Source organism: Balaenoptera musculus, chromosome 2, assembly GCF_009873245.2.
Source record: "Balaenoptera musculus isolate JJ_BM4_2016_0621 chromosome 2, mBalMus1.pri.v3, whole genome shotgun sequence".
NCBI classification, from domain to species: Eukaryota; Metazoa; Chordata; class Mammalia; order Artiodactyla; family Balaenopteridae; genus Balaenoptera; species Balaenoptera musculus.
The window spans coordinates 115,010,322-115,023,076 of NC_045786.1; the positions used below are offsets into that span (position 1 = coordinate 115,010,322).

At 36.1% G+C, this 12,755-nt stretch overlaps 1 protein-coding gene across 1 annotated transcript in view; it reads left to right on the top strand.

Moving 5' to 3' along the window:
• Positions 1-12,755, top strand: part of TTC6 (tetratricopeptide repeat domain 6) — a 230,297-nt gene that overhangs the window by 216,412 nt on the left and 1,130 nt on the right. Inside the window, exons 28-30 of the mRNA XM_036843605.1 lie at positions 935-1,145; positions 3,935-4,087; positions 4,926-5,096. Coding sequence (XP_036699500.1) covers positions 935-1,145; positions 3,935-4,087; positions 4,926-5,096 — 535 coding nt within the window. The remainder of the gene's footprint in view (positions 1-934; positions 1,146-3,934; positions 4,088-4,925; positions 5,097-12,755) is intronic.

Here is a 12,755-nt window from a genome sequence, read left to right on the forward strand (position 1 = left end):
TTAGCATGCTATTTACTATGCTATTTACTATGTGCAAACTTTCCTGAGCCATGATATTCTTTTAATCTATAAAATATAAAAAGTTATAACAAGCTTACAGAAATGTTAGAAGGATTAAGTAAAATCACATATGTAAAGCACTTAGCACAGTACCTGGTAAGTAAGCAGTTATTCAGTGTTAGTGCCTTCATTCTATTAAAAAAAATTCTAGACTCTCCATATTAATTGAGATTAAAAATAATTATTAGATATGCATGTGAAGTGGACAAGTGACTTTATATACCCATGGACATGGGAATATTCGATTCCTTCAACAACCCTCTCCTCACCATAGGAGACTAATTAAGGAAGATAGAGAGACAGAGTTATCATTTAGTCACATATATTCACAAGTTAATAAATAAAATGCATTTTACTTCTTTTTCTCCCCTCCTCTCTTGGTGTCCAAAATGAAATGGGCTGCCTTTATAGAAGATCTGAAGTAAGAACTCCCATGTGATAAAAATTTAGCTCCTTTCATTATAAAGGACATATTAAATAAATAACAATGAATTTATTTTAATCTGATTTAAATAGTGTATTTTATCAATAATAGCATATATTTTTCTATACTGGCCACTGATAACTGTTAAAAACAGGTTCAAGAATGCCATTCAGATTTTTATAATCCTGAAAAAGAACTCCAGCATGTCATCCCAGCATATTCTGCTATAAAAATGTCTCTTACCTCCCCTCTTTCCTTTTACCAATATCTTTAAAGAATCCATCAGGCTTCCTTAGGTCATATGGACTTACACAATTAGTTCTTATGATTATAAAAAATAATAAAAATTAAGTTTTTTTAAGGTCAATGCATTTCTTTATGAAGAGGTTATATACAGGAAAGCAGTTAGATTATTCACCAGAAAGCATCAATATTTTAACTTATTTTCAGAAATAAAGAGTTTGAAGAAGCTGTCAATTTCTTTACCTGGGCTGTTAAAATTGATCCATGCTTTCTGGATGCTTACATTGGACGGGGAAATTCTTACATGGAATATGGACATGATGAGGCCGTCAAACAAGCACAGAAGGACTTTCTGAAAGCACTGCATTTTAATCCAGTCTGTACAAAAGCCAGAATTTGTTTAGGCTATAATTTGCAGGTAATACTGTATAACACCATTTTACCACGAAAGCACCTTTGGACAAGAAAAAGAGTATATTTGGCCTTTTAGTGGTGATGGGGATACATGATATTTCTTTGGCTATGAACATTTTACCTTTCTTTTCTTATTCGTATTCAGAGCAGCAGTGAGAAGCAGGGGTTTGGTGAGTTACAGGGAGCCTGCCTGGAGAGCATACCCAGAGACCTGGTGTGATAGTGAGATGAGGATCTTCTGAACTTGAGTTTCCTTAACGCCTGCACCCCTTTCTACCTCACCCCCTTATACCTACCACACTTATAGACAACTTTAAAGACTTGCCTGATGAGTTTCACGTATAAGAACCTGGCTAAAATTTGTTTCACTAGCTTATACCTGGGCTCCATAGGCTTTGGCCTATTAAATCAGTGAAAAGCTAAAGGGAATAAACAATGTATGATCTATGCGATGGATCAGACAACCACTGTATAGGGATTTCTGAATTCAGGTCATCTTCCACATGGCAGTGAATTAGAACATACCGGAAGGCAAGAGACCAGGCATTTGTCCTTCCAGCAAGTTGGAAGGGTGTTGCTCTGTTGTGTTGTCAAGCAGGTCTCTCAGTGATCTCTGGGACACTCTGACCTGACCCATGCGCTCACCGAGCTATTTGCGCTAACAAAAGATGTAGTGGTATTCGTGGAATAAAGTGCTAGATGTGTTACATTTTCCATGAAAAGGAAAGGAATAATCTTTTTATCCCTTTTAATATTAAAAAATTTAAACAGTGGTCCAAAGTATGTTTAAATTACGGTAATTTGCAGAAATTCCTATTAATAATCTGTCATTAAAGTTGAATTTTTTTTCATTTAAAAGTAAGTGAATAATATTGATTATTCACTTACTTACTTACTTAAAAGTAAGATTAATAATATTGGAGGTGGTTGTGGGTTTGGTTATAGTGAGGTATGCCCAAGAACTGATTAATAAGGGAAGTAAGATTGCCTTCTGAGTGTTAAACATAAAATTAGCCATTATTTGATCACAGTAGAAATTTGCAAAGTCAATTTAGAGACAGGGTGACTCCTAAAACAGCTAGAATTTACTGCAATCAAAAGAAATGTGTTAACAGCATCATTCATTGCATTCAACAAGGATTTACTGAGCACCTAGTATAGGACAGGAACTGATCTAGGCCTAGTGATACAGCAGTGCCCAAAATACACTGGTTCTTCCTGTAGAGTTTACTACCTACTGGAGAGATAAGCACCAAGCAGTCTTATTAATAATTATTTAATTCTATTCAGGATAAGTGCAACAAAGAAAAAGGATGGGTTTTAGGACAACTTATAACAAGGGAACCTAGCTTCATTTTAGGGGTGAGGGAAGGCTTTTTGAGAAATTAACATTTAAACTGAGGTGTGAAAGACTAGTAATTAGGACTAGGAGTTAGGGCTTAGAACACGGTGTTCCAGAGAGAGGGAACAACCCATTATAAAGTCTTGTGAGAAAGAGACAGAGGGCTCAAGGGGATGGAATGTTATGGACAAGGGGAGAGTGGTATGGAATGAGACTGGATTGAATAATGACTGGAGGTGAAGGTCTTTTTAAATGGTCCAGGTCAGTTAAAAATGTGAATGTCACTCACCAGAGTAGTGACATCAGATTTGTGTTTTATGAAGATCTCACTGATATATATCAACCTGAAGGACGATTGAAAAACACATTAGTGTGAGGAAGACTTGAATCAGGAAAGGAAGGACTGAAAAAGGAGAGTTAGAGAGGCCCATCAAATCCTGTTTGGCGGAAGAGTGACCATTTGTTGGACAAATATGAAACAGATACCCCTACTATGTGCCTAGCACTAGAGTTATGGAAGTGAGCAAAACAATTGTTGTCAGGAACAGACAAGTTCAATTCCTTGTTTATCAAATGAACATGTGGTGACGATGTTGGTTTCCACATAATTTACTGTGAGGGAGAAGCTTTACTGGTTAAAGAACAATGTCTAGTTAACTTATTAGTTATATTTCCTGTTAGTTTTATGCAAGAGTCACTGGGCTTTGCTTGGTTTATGTGAGAGTCCGCTTCTGAGGCTCTGGCAAGTTGGGATTTTGAACCCACAGGAATAAAGGACAGTCCCTGGACTGTGCTGAATTTATCAACTCACTGCCTTCCTGTGATGAGGTATTTAGTTGCCAAATGGCCTTCTCTAGGAAATACTCTGACATCATTCTGTTAAGTATCCTCTCCTAACCTTCTCTCTTTTCTTCCAGTTGGTGCTAAGGTTGGTATAAACACCTGCTTGGTAGATTTGCATGCAGTTTTCATGGAATGTGTGATGCTGGTACAATTTATCAAATAGGTTTTACACCATTAGTTTATTCATTTACTTATTCAACACATATTTATTTTATTATGTATAGTATGTATAACTGGAGATTCAATGCCAAGCAAATAGACAATTCCTGCCTGTGTGTGCAGAGCTCAATGTAAAATTTGTGGTGATTGTCAGAAGCATTGGTGTTTCCCGTCGTGGTCAAGATTTTATGTTGTTCAAGACTGGTGTAAGAGATGACTCTGACAATTAGATTTATTTCAGTTAATTAAAATTTCAGCATAAATGCTCAGAGGTAATCAGTCAATTGAATGCACTCACAGTACAGCCTACTTCCTTGTTTAAAATATCTTAGATTAAGCACAATATAAATATACCCTTACTAAAGGCTTTATTTGATTAAGTTAGAATCATAAACATTTGTCATGATATGGACAATTTCCTACTTGGTGTAAATGGAAAATTATTTTAGGCCCAAGGAAAATTCCAGAAAGCTTGGAACCACTTTACCATTGCCATAGAAGTTGATCCGAAGAGCTACCTAGCCTATGAAGGAAGAGCTGTGGTCTCTCTTCAGATGGGTGATAATTTTGCTGCAATTCAGGATATAAATGCTGCCATAAAGGTAAAAATCCACTCAGATTATATTATCATTAGCATTAAATTAACATCATCAGTGAGTAAGATCAAATAAGAAGTTCTCTGTTGCTTTCTAAAAGTGACTTGTAGAGAAAATAATATTTGTATTTTTTCCCCAGGAGATTCCTAAAGAGTTATTATAGCTTACCAGTTTTATAACCTAATGCATTTAAAAAATTTAAAAACAAATCCCTAATAAATGTTGATTCCTCTCAGTAAATGCAAATGTATAGTTTCATGATACATCAGTATTGTTGTGTAATAAAAAATGAATGCAAAAAATAAAATAACGTTCTGGGTTTGAAGGAACTAAAGAAAGAATAGTGTAAATCCCCAGCTTCTTCTGTAGTGAAATGGCAAATAAAAAATGCAGTGACAGAAAATCTGCCTTTTTTCTTCTAGATTTCGGATTCTTTTTCTGTAAATTTAGGTAGATGTTGTAATCTTTGAGATGAGAAAAAGGAAAGACCTGAAAGATAATTGCTACTACATAGGACAAATAAACATGTTAACTATTTAATTTCTTCTCCAGCTTAACAGAGCTAAAGAGATGAGCTTTTCCCCCCTTGCATCTATTCTTTGGAAAGGAACTGAGTAGAGCACTAATATTATTTGTTTTATTGCAACCAAATCAACAAAGTGTTGACCCTGAACCAACTTCATTTGGAGTTGTTTCTCAAAATATTTGCTCTAATGGGGTTTCACCTGCCCTGTAAAATTACTAGTTTCCCACAAAGAGATTTCATAACGTCCATTTTTGCAGACATGAAATTGGAGATAAGTACCATTCCCAGATGCTAAATACTCATACTATTATATTGCAGATCAATACTAGAGCAGAATTCCTAACAAATCGCGGTGTGATTCATGAGTTTATGGGTCAACAACAGAACGCAATGAGAGACTATCAAGCAGCAATTTCTCTAAACCCCACGTACTCGCTGGCTTACTTTAATGCAGGAAATATCTACTTTCACCACAGGCAGTTTTCCCAGGTAATGTGAGTTTTCCTTAACATTTTCTTTTTGACCGTAAATGCTTTCTCTGCTACATATAGTTTCAAAATGCAGTCCTTATATGTCAGGCTAATTTGTTCATTAGCTCTTCAAAATTTTTTTTGTCTTTCATAAAAATGTTTATAATTATTTATTAAATGTTTACACCTCTATGGATTTTTTCTCCTCATTATCATCAGCCACTCAGCACTCGTCCAGTAAACATTGTTTTGGACTTCTCTGAGTGCCGACAGTCGCCTTGCTATCCATTGTCACCAGCTTCCAGCCTGGAATCCTCTGCTCTTTGCCCCCACTTAGCCAAATCTCAGATTTCCTTCCAGACTCTCTTTCATGATGTGATTATCTAACTCGTCTTAATTTCTACCTTTTCTAAGTTTCAGTCACATAAGCACTTGACTGGAGTAAGGAGATATGTCTGTTAGTTCTGGTTTTCATGACAACTAAATCTTTTTGGACCTCAATTCATAACGGCTGAAATGAAAGTGCTGGGTTATTAGATGATATTTTTTATATTTTGAATTTATTTTATTTGAACTGTAATGCATTGCATGACTCAAACGCTATTTTTTGTGTTTTTTTAAATCTATATTCACTCTTTTGTTCTTTATCTTCAATTTTATTTTGTTCTTTGTCTGTCTTTTTGAGTCAGAAGCTTAATTCATTTATTGTCACCCTTTCATTTATATTGTGATAAATTGTTAAGGTTATGCCTTTTCCCCAAGTACTGTTTTCAGCAGTATCCCTTGTATTTTGGTCTTTAATGTTTTTATTTTTGTTTTCCCAAAACATTGCACTTGAAAGTTTATTTCTCCTTTGACTATAGAATAAATTAATAGGGCACTTAAAATGTTCAGGAGGAAGGGCTTTTATATTTTCTTATATTCGAGTATAATTAGTCTATATCCATACTTTTTTTTTTTTAATTTGGTTTATCTTGGACAGAGAAAGGTTTATTCAAGTATCCTATAATTAGCGTGGCCCTATATAGTTTTCTTTACATCTCTTGTAATTTCTGCTTTATGAAAATTGCTGCTATTTCATGTATAGATGTTCATACATATTACATATGCATTGTGAATTGTAGTCTTCAGCGTTACAAATGCTTTCCTTTGTTTCTCTTTGGAATAAATTCTCCTTTATCTGATGTGAAGATCCTGACCTCTGATTTCATTTGGTTTGCTTTTGCCTGATAGTCCTTTCTCCTTCCTTTTATTTTCAGTGTTTAGAATCTTTTGTTTTAGCTGTGTCTCTTTTATACAACATAGAGCTGGATTTTGGTTTAGATGACAATTTGAAAATATTTATCTTTTAATAGGTGGGTTATATCCCATTGACATTTTGGCATGGTCAATATGTTTGGTCTTAGTTCTGTTATTTTATATCATATTTTCTGTTTACATGTATTTAAAATATTTTATTCTGTGGTCTGTTTTATTTAAAAATTTCAGAATTTTTCTAATATTTAGGAAGGTTTACAGTTTGCTTTAGTGATGACCTTTATAAAAATACCTTTGTACCCTTACTTCCTTATTTCTTTAGTTCTCTACTATGAAGAACAATAAAATGACCCTTTAATCTCTTCCTCCCTTATTTCTCCCTCTCATCTATTAGTCAATTTTAGTTAATAGTATACTCTTTTGAAAAATGTTTATATTTATATCCTTAAATATGCTTGAGCTTGTTCTGTCAGCTTGCTTTCCACTCTCTCTGTATTCTTCCATTTTGTTGTGTTTTCGTTATTCCTACACTGCCAGAGTATTTAATATTTGCATACTATTTTGTTACCTTTATTTCACATTTAGTCTTAGTTCTTCAGTTAAATATATTTAATTCTCATCACCAGGCTTTTTGCCAGTTTCCCTCCTAACCAATCATTTCTTGGTGGTCTGAAAGTAGTCTTCTAGTAGAGTCCTGAGAAAGGGTTCACGAGAACAATATTCCTTGAATTGTTTCATGTTCACAGCTGTTAGCCTGCAGCCTTTATATCTTATGACAGCATGTCTGGGTTTAGAGTCCTTGACTCATTTTTTCTTTCCTTGAGTGTTTTGTAAGTGTTGTTTCACTATTTTTTTGGTGTTGCATATGTTGGTGTCAAAAGCCTGATGCAAACCTGATTTTCGTTATTGGTGACTTCTTATTGTCAGGATAACCAAAGTTTTTATTTTATTTTATTTTATTTATTTATTTAGTTTAAGTGAAAAGTTTTTTTACTTAAAAAAAAGTATGTGTTAGAGTTAAGCTCTTGGGGTCAAAGTTATCAAGTACAGAGTGCGCATTTTCAATATGTAGATTTCAGAAAATCTTTGTTGAATTCAGTGTAAATAATTTTCTTTGTTTCATTGTTTTGATTTTCTTCATTGGGGATGAATACCAATGATTATAAATAGGATGTCTTTTGACTCCTATATGCCAATTATTTTTTCAAATGTTTTTTATCTTTTAATATCTGTTTCATTTTCTTTTGCATCTCCTAAATTTTTACTGTGTTTTCTATTATCCCCTTGTTGACCTTATGATTCAGGTTTCTTTAAAACTTTTTTTTTAGTTCTGTCCCATTTCTGTGACATATCTTCCTGGCCACCTCTTTTTCTAAGATCCTTTATTATTTATTTATTTATTTCTTAAATGCAGTTTCTTCCTTAACAATTTTTTTCTAGTTTATTTTATAATGTTACATTATAATTTTTATCTACATTGTAGGAATACTTTTTTTCCGGTCAGTTTTTATGATCTTTCCAAAAATTAAGCTCTTACTTTTTTATCTTTATGTTTTACAATGAAGGCAGGCAAATTACTTTTCTGTTCCTTATATTTGAATGAGATAATTTTTTTTTTTCCTGGACTAATAGCAGATTTTCTTGTGAGAGATAGGGTGATAGGCCCTGGTAACTTTCGAGTTGAGCTACCACTGATGCTATTGCAAAGGACTTTACAGTATGTCCTTTCTAGCCTAGCCTGGTTTGGGAAGGCTTCTACCACAAGCTCTCTGTTTCTCAGAACTTTTCACAGTCCTTGCTTCTAAGATAACATACTCATTTAAAAAAGTTGTTTTTATTGCTTGCATTTTCTGAGATCTGTAACCTCTGTGTTCTCCTCTAACACCCGATACTGTCACCATACCCCTTAAAAATGATCTTTGGGGCACCTTTATCTACCAAGAGGCTAAAGTCCTTGTCTGTAGTTTGCTGGAAAAGCTGAGCAGATATTTCCTGATTCTACTTAGTTCTTCATTCTTTCAATCTCCTTATATTTATAATGTACCTGCCATGTGCTAGGAATTAAGACCCTGAGGATACAGAGCTAAACAAGATAAGGAAGACTTCTTTTATGATGTAGCTTACGTTTTACTGGAGGAAGAAATAGAAAATAAACAATATTAGTAGTGACAAACATCTAATACCATCTTATTTAAGCGTCATTATATCAGTACTAGCATACTGTGTGGGACTATATGAGATTACCTGGGTGGATAGTATAGATGGAGAGAAAGGGTTTAAGGAGCAAGCCCTGGGGGCAATACCAATGTTTAGAAGTGAAGCAGAGAGGAGACTCCAGAGTGTAGACCGAGTGGGGAGTATCCAGTCAGGATGTTGGGAAGGAAAGCAGGAGAGCATGATATCACCTCAAGAATAAAGTACTTTAAGAAGGGAAATGTGTCCTGTGTCAAATGCTGCTGAGACGTCAAGGAAGGGGAGGATGGAGAAAGTCATTGATGACTTTGGCAAGAACATTGTTGGAGTCGCGGTGGCATCAGAGCCTTGAGCGGAAAGGGTTGTGGAGAAAATGTGAAGTGAAGAATTAGAGACAGTTCAAGTAGGTGAAGAAATTCTTCTGTGAAGAGAAGTAGTGAAATGGGGGTGGTGGCTAGAGTGGAGTAAGGTGTTCGTATTTTTAATTTTTTAAAATATGAGGGATGCTGATTCATGCTCCTGTGTTAATGAAAGGATCTAGTAGAAAGGGAGAAATTGTCGGTGCAGGGGAGAGTGGCAGGGATAATTAGGATCAAAATCTTTGAGGATTTGATGGGGCTAAAGTTTGGAAGTTCCAGGGGTGGCCTTTGAAGGGAGCAGGACACACTATTCATTATGTCATGAGGGAAGGCAGAGAGTTGGCGCACAGCTGGCTGTAGATAGGTAGATTTTGATAGTAGGTATTTCTCTTAAATGATTACATATTTTTCCATGGAATAGGAGTACCAGTTACCAGTTAAGAGTGAGGGTGGACAGGTAAAAAGGGGGAGAGTATGGCTAGGAGTTTTGAACAGAAAAGAGAAAATGTGAAATAATTGTTTTAGAGAGCGGTAGGGTGAACGTTCTAGGGAAGTATAGTAGAACCACCAGACAACTTCAAGTTCTCACTTGAGGTTGTGGTTAAATTTAAAGTGAGATCTTGACTCCATACTGCTTTGTGTATAATTATTTCTATACAGATTCAGTACGGCTTCCTGTCACTCCACAATTGTTTCTGTGTGTTAGTCTCTTATCTCCTCATTCCAATTAAGCTTTTTAATGCCAGGAATCACACTGCTTTCTCTTCTCTCCATATTTCCTTACTCAGAAAGCCCATCTACACCCATGGCTTATACTACATGCCAGCCTCCACCTTTCTTCTGAGCTCCTAACCCATATTTATCACCAGTTGCTACAACTGGATGTTTTACAAGTGCATGAGAGCCAAAACTGAATTAATCTCTCTATCCTCTACGCCCCGTCCAGCTCTTCTTCGTATAAACCCTGTCTCAATTCAAGATGTCATTCCATGGAGTCACCTGAGTAAAAATATTAGCATCAATTGTAACTTTCTCTTCCTCAACTTCTTCATCTAATCAGTCATCTAATCCTGTCAAATTTCCTTCTTAGTTTTTTCTCAGATATGCTCTTTCCATTCTATTTCTACTGCCATTGCCTTAGTTTAGCTGTTTCCCGAGTTAGATCAGTTAGCTTGCTGACTCCTGTGATGAGGCTCTTTGACCTCAGTGGTGAAGCTAGCTGCTGGGACAGAGAATTATCAAAGGTATTATTATATAAGGCATGAATGAGATTGTCATAGCTCAGACCTCAGACAGCTGGGAGGCTAATGTTTTCCTAGGCTGACAGGCCAGGGTCAGTTGCCTTAAACTTCCTCAAGCTCAGACCACTCTCTGCCTGGGTCTTGGCATTGTTTCTCTGCATTGTAGAGTTAGTTAACGAGCATTAGACAAACACAGTGCCCAGGGCAATTTTCTGTTTCTATCAGTGTTTAAGGCCCACATGAGAGGGAGACCCTCACATTTAAACTTATTTGTCCTTAATCACTCTATGGACATCATGTATAAAACTATTTGGTTAGATCTAAAGTGTAGTTTGATCTTTGATTTTTTCTTTTTTTTTTTTTAAGTATGGCTCTTTCACCTCCAAGCTGGGGACACATCAGCTGGGCAAATATTTGATCTAAAATGTATTCCGTTCTCTGTCTTGATATACTGGATACTCGGGCTTTACCGTATGTGCTCCCTTCAGAGACAAGCAGACTTTGAGAGTAGTTATTCAGCTATTTTGGTGTGCTCTATGCTTCTTTGTGGAGCAAATTCTTCTATTTCCGGTCCATCCTCCCCGTCCCCCTTTGTTTCTGATGTATGGAAAGAAGATTTAGGGCCAGGAGGAAGGGTCCCTCAACAGACCAGATAATCTCTAAAGGGTTAAAACATGTATGTGTTCTGGCTTCTTTTATGGTTGGTTAGTGACTTAATGGTTTTAAACCACAATTGGATGAGCTACATGCATGTGTCATGAATTACAGGTGACTTTTAAAAAATACCTGGATCTGCTTTCTAATTAATTACAGATATGAGGGCATTAGACCAATTGTTAAATCAAGGCCATCTATTGTGGTAGGCGTCTTTGGCCTCTAACTACTTCATAGTTAATACTCCTGTTCTTCAAGTAACCTCATTAAATTTATAGGCTTTCATTTTCTAAGTAATATGTTTTCAAAGCTGTAATAGAAAGTTACATTGTTCAAAGTTAACCATACTATTGTGTTTTACTAAGTTCATTTATTTTAGCTGAGGTAGGCATTTGCTTCTACCTGATTGCAAGTCATGCTTTTGTGATGTAGAATTGTGTAACCTTTATTGATCATTTACTGGTGAATTAAAGTGAAACAAATTAATTTTTGAAGGAAGTCTTGGCTCTGCTTCGAATCATTCCCTTGCCTCATTTATAATGACTGTGAGTCCAGCCTCCTGTTCAGGAGTGAATTCTCTTTAATTTAAGCTCTTCACAGAGGGATGTCAATTCTGCTGCCATCTTAAGGGATCCTTAAATTGCACTTAACTACAGCATAGAATAGCTCCCATTCTGGGATGAGATGGGTTACACAATCTTGATCTAATTCCTTCTCAAACGTCTCAGGCAGTAAAATTCATGGAGTATTACCTGAGGGCTATGAAGTCTCTCCATTTGTAGACACTGGCAAAAAAAAATGATGTATCAATAATAATTGACTGAGTCCTTACTATATTCTGCATATTGTTCTCAGTACTTTACCTGTCAGCTCACTTAATCCTCATAGCAGCACTGAAAGTAGGGTTCTATTTGTTGCCTCCCTTTTATAGACGAGAAAAATCGAGTCAGAGTGTTTTAGTTACTCACCCAAGGACATAGAGCTAATAAGTGGTAGAACCAGAGTTTGAACCTAGAAATCTGGCCCCATGCTCTGGGCTCCTGGCCACCATGCTCTCAATGTTTCACTTCACCCACAATGGAAGTGAACTGAGGACACATCCCTGGGAAATATAGAGAAAAATAGTTCCATGAAGAAGACTGATAGAAAATGATCAGAGAGGTAGGGGAAAAACTAGGGAGACACCCTGTCTCAAGGACAGAGAGAGTTTTAAGAGGGAAGGAGAGACCAAGAGCATCTGTGCCACAGAAATGCCATGGAAAGAAAGGACTAGAAAATGCCTACTGGGCTTGACGACATCTTCAGCCTTAGCAAGAGCAGACCTCACGGGCTAGGGGGAGGTAGATAGAACTCAGACTGTGCTGTACTGGGGAAAAGTCGAGTGGTAAGGAATTGGAGACAGCAAGCCGTATTGTTAAAAACGACTTTTCCTTTAGGGAAGTTTTAAAGTAGGAGGCATATTTTCCATCCATCACAGAGTTAGAGATGAGATTCCTACCTTGAGTAGTAGGGTGTCTAATCGGTGATGAAGGACCTGTTTTTTAAAATTTTCTAACTTATTGTTAATCAAGACCCCAACACCTAGTCGATGGACCACACTTTGGAGGGTCCCTTCCGGCTTGATGACGAGTTGTAAATCATCTAGAGTTTTTGATCTTCTTGACAAGCTGATTTTAATCTTCTCTCTTTCTTCCTTATAGCTTTTCATAGTATAACGGAGTTTTTAATCTCTTTTTGGTATGGTTTAGAACTTTATTTTCAAAATTCACTTCTCTCTTTAGCCCTTACTCTGCTTTTATATGAAAAATGTTAATTTTCGAACTTATATTTCATCCTCCTGTGTGACCTTCTTTTCTAACTTATATTTTACTTTTTTCTAGTGCTGTACACGGATGTGAGATTTGTGTGTGGTGGGGGGAGGTGGTAGTGGAACATTTCACCTCAGCAGAGAGTATTTTATCTCTGACACTGTCT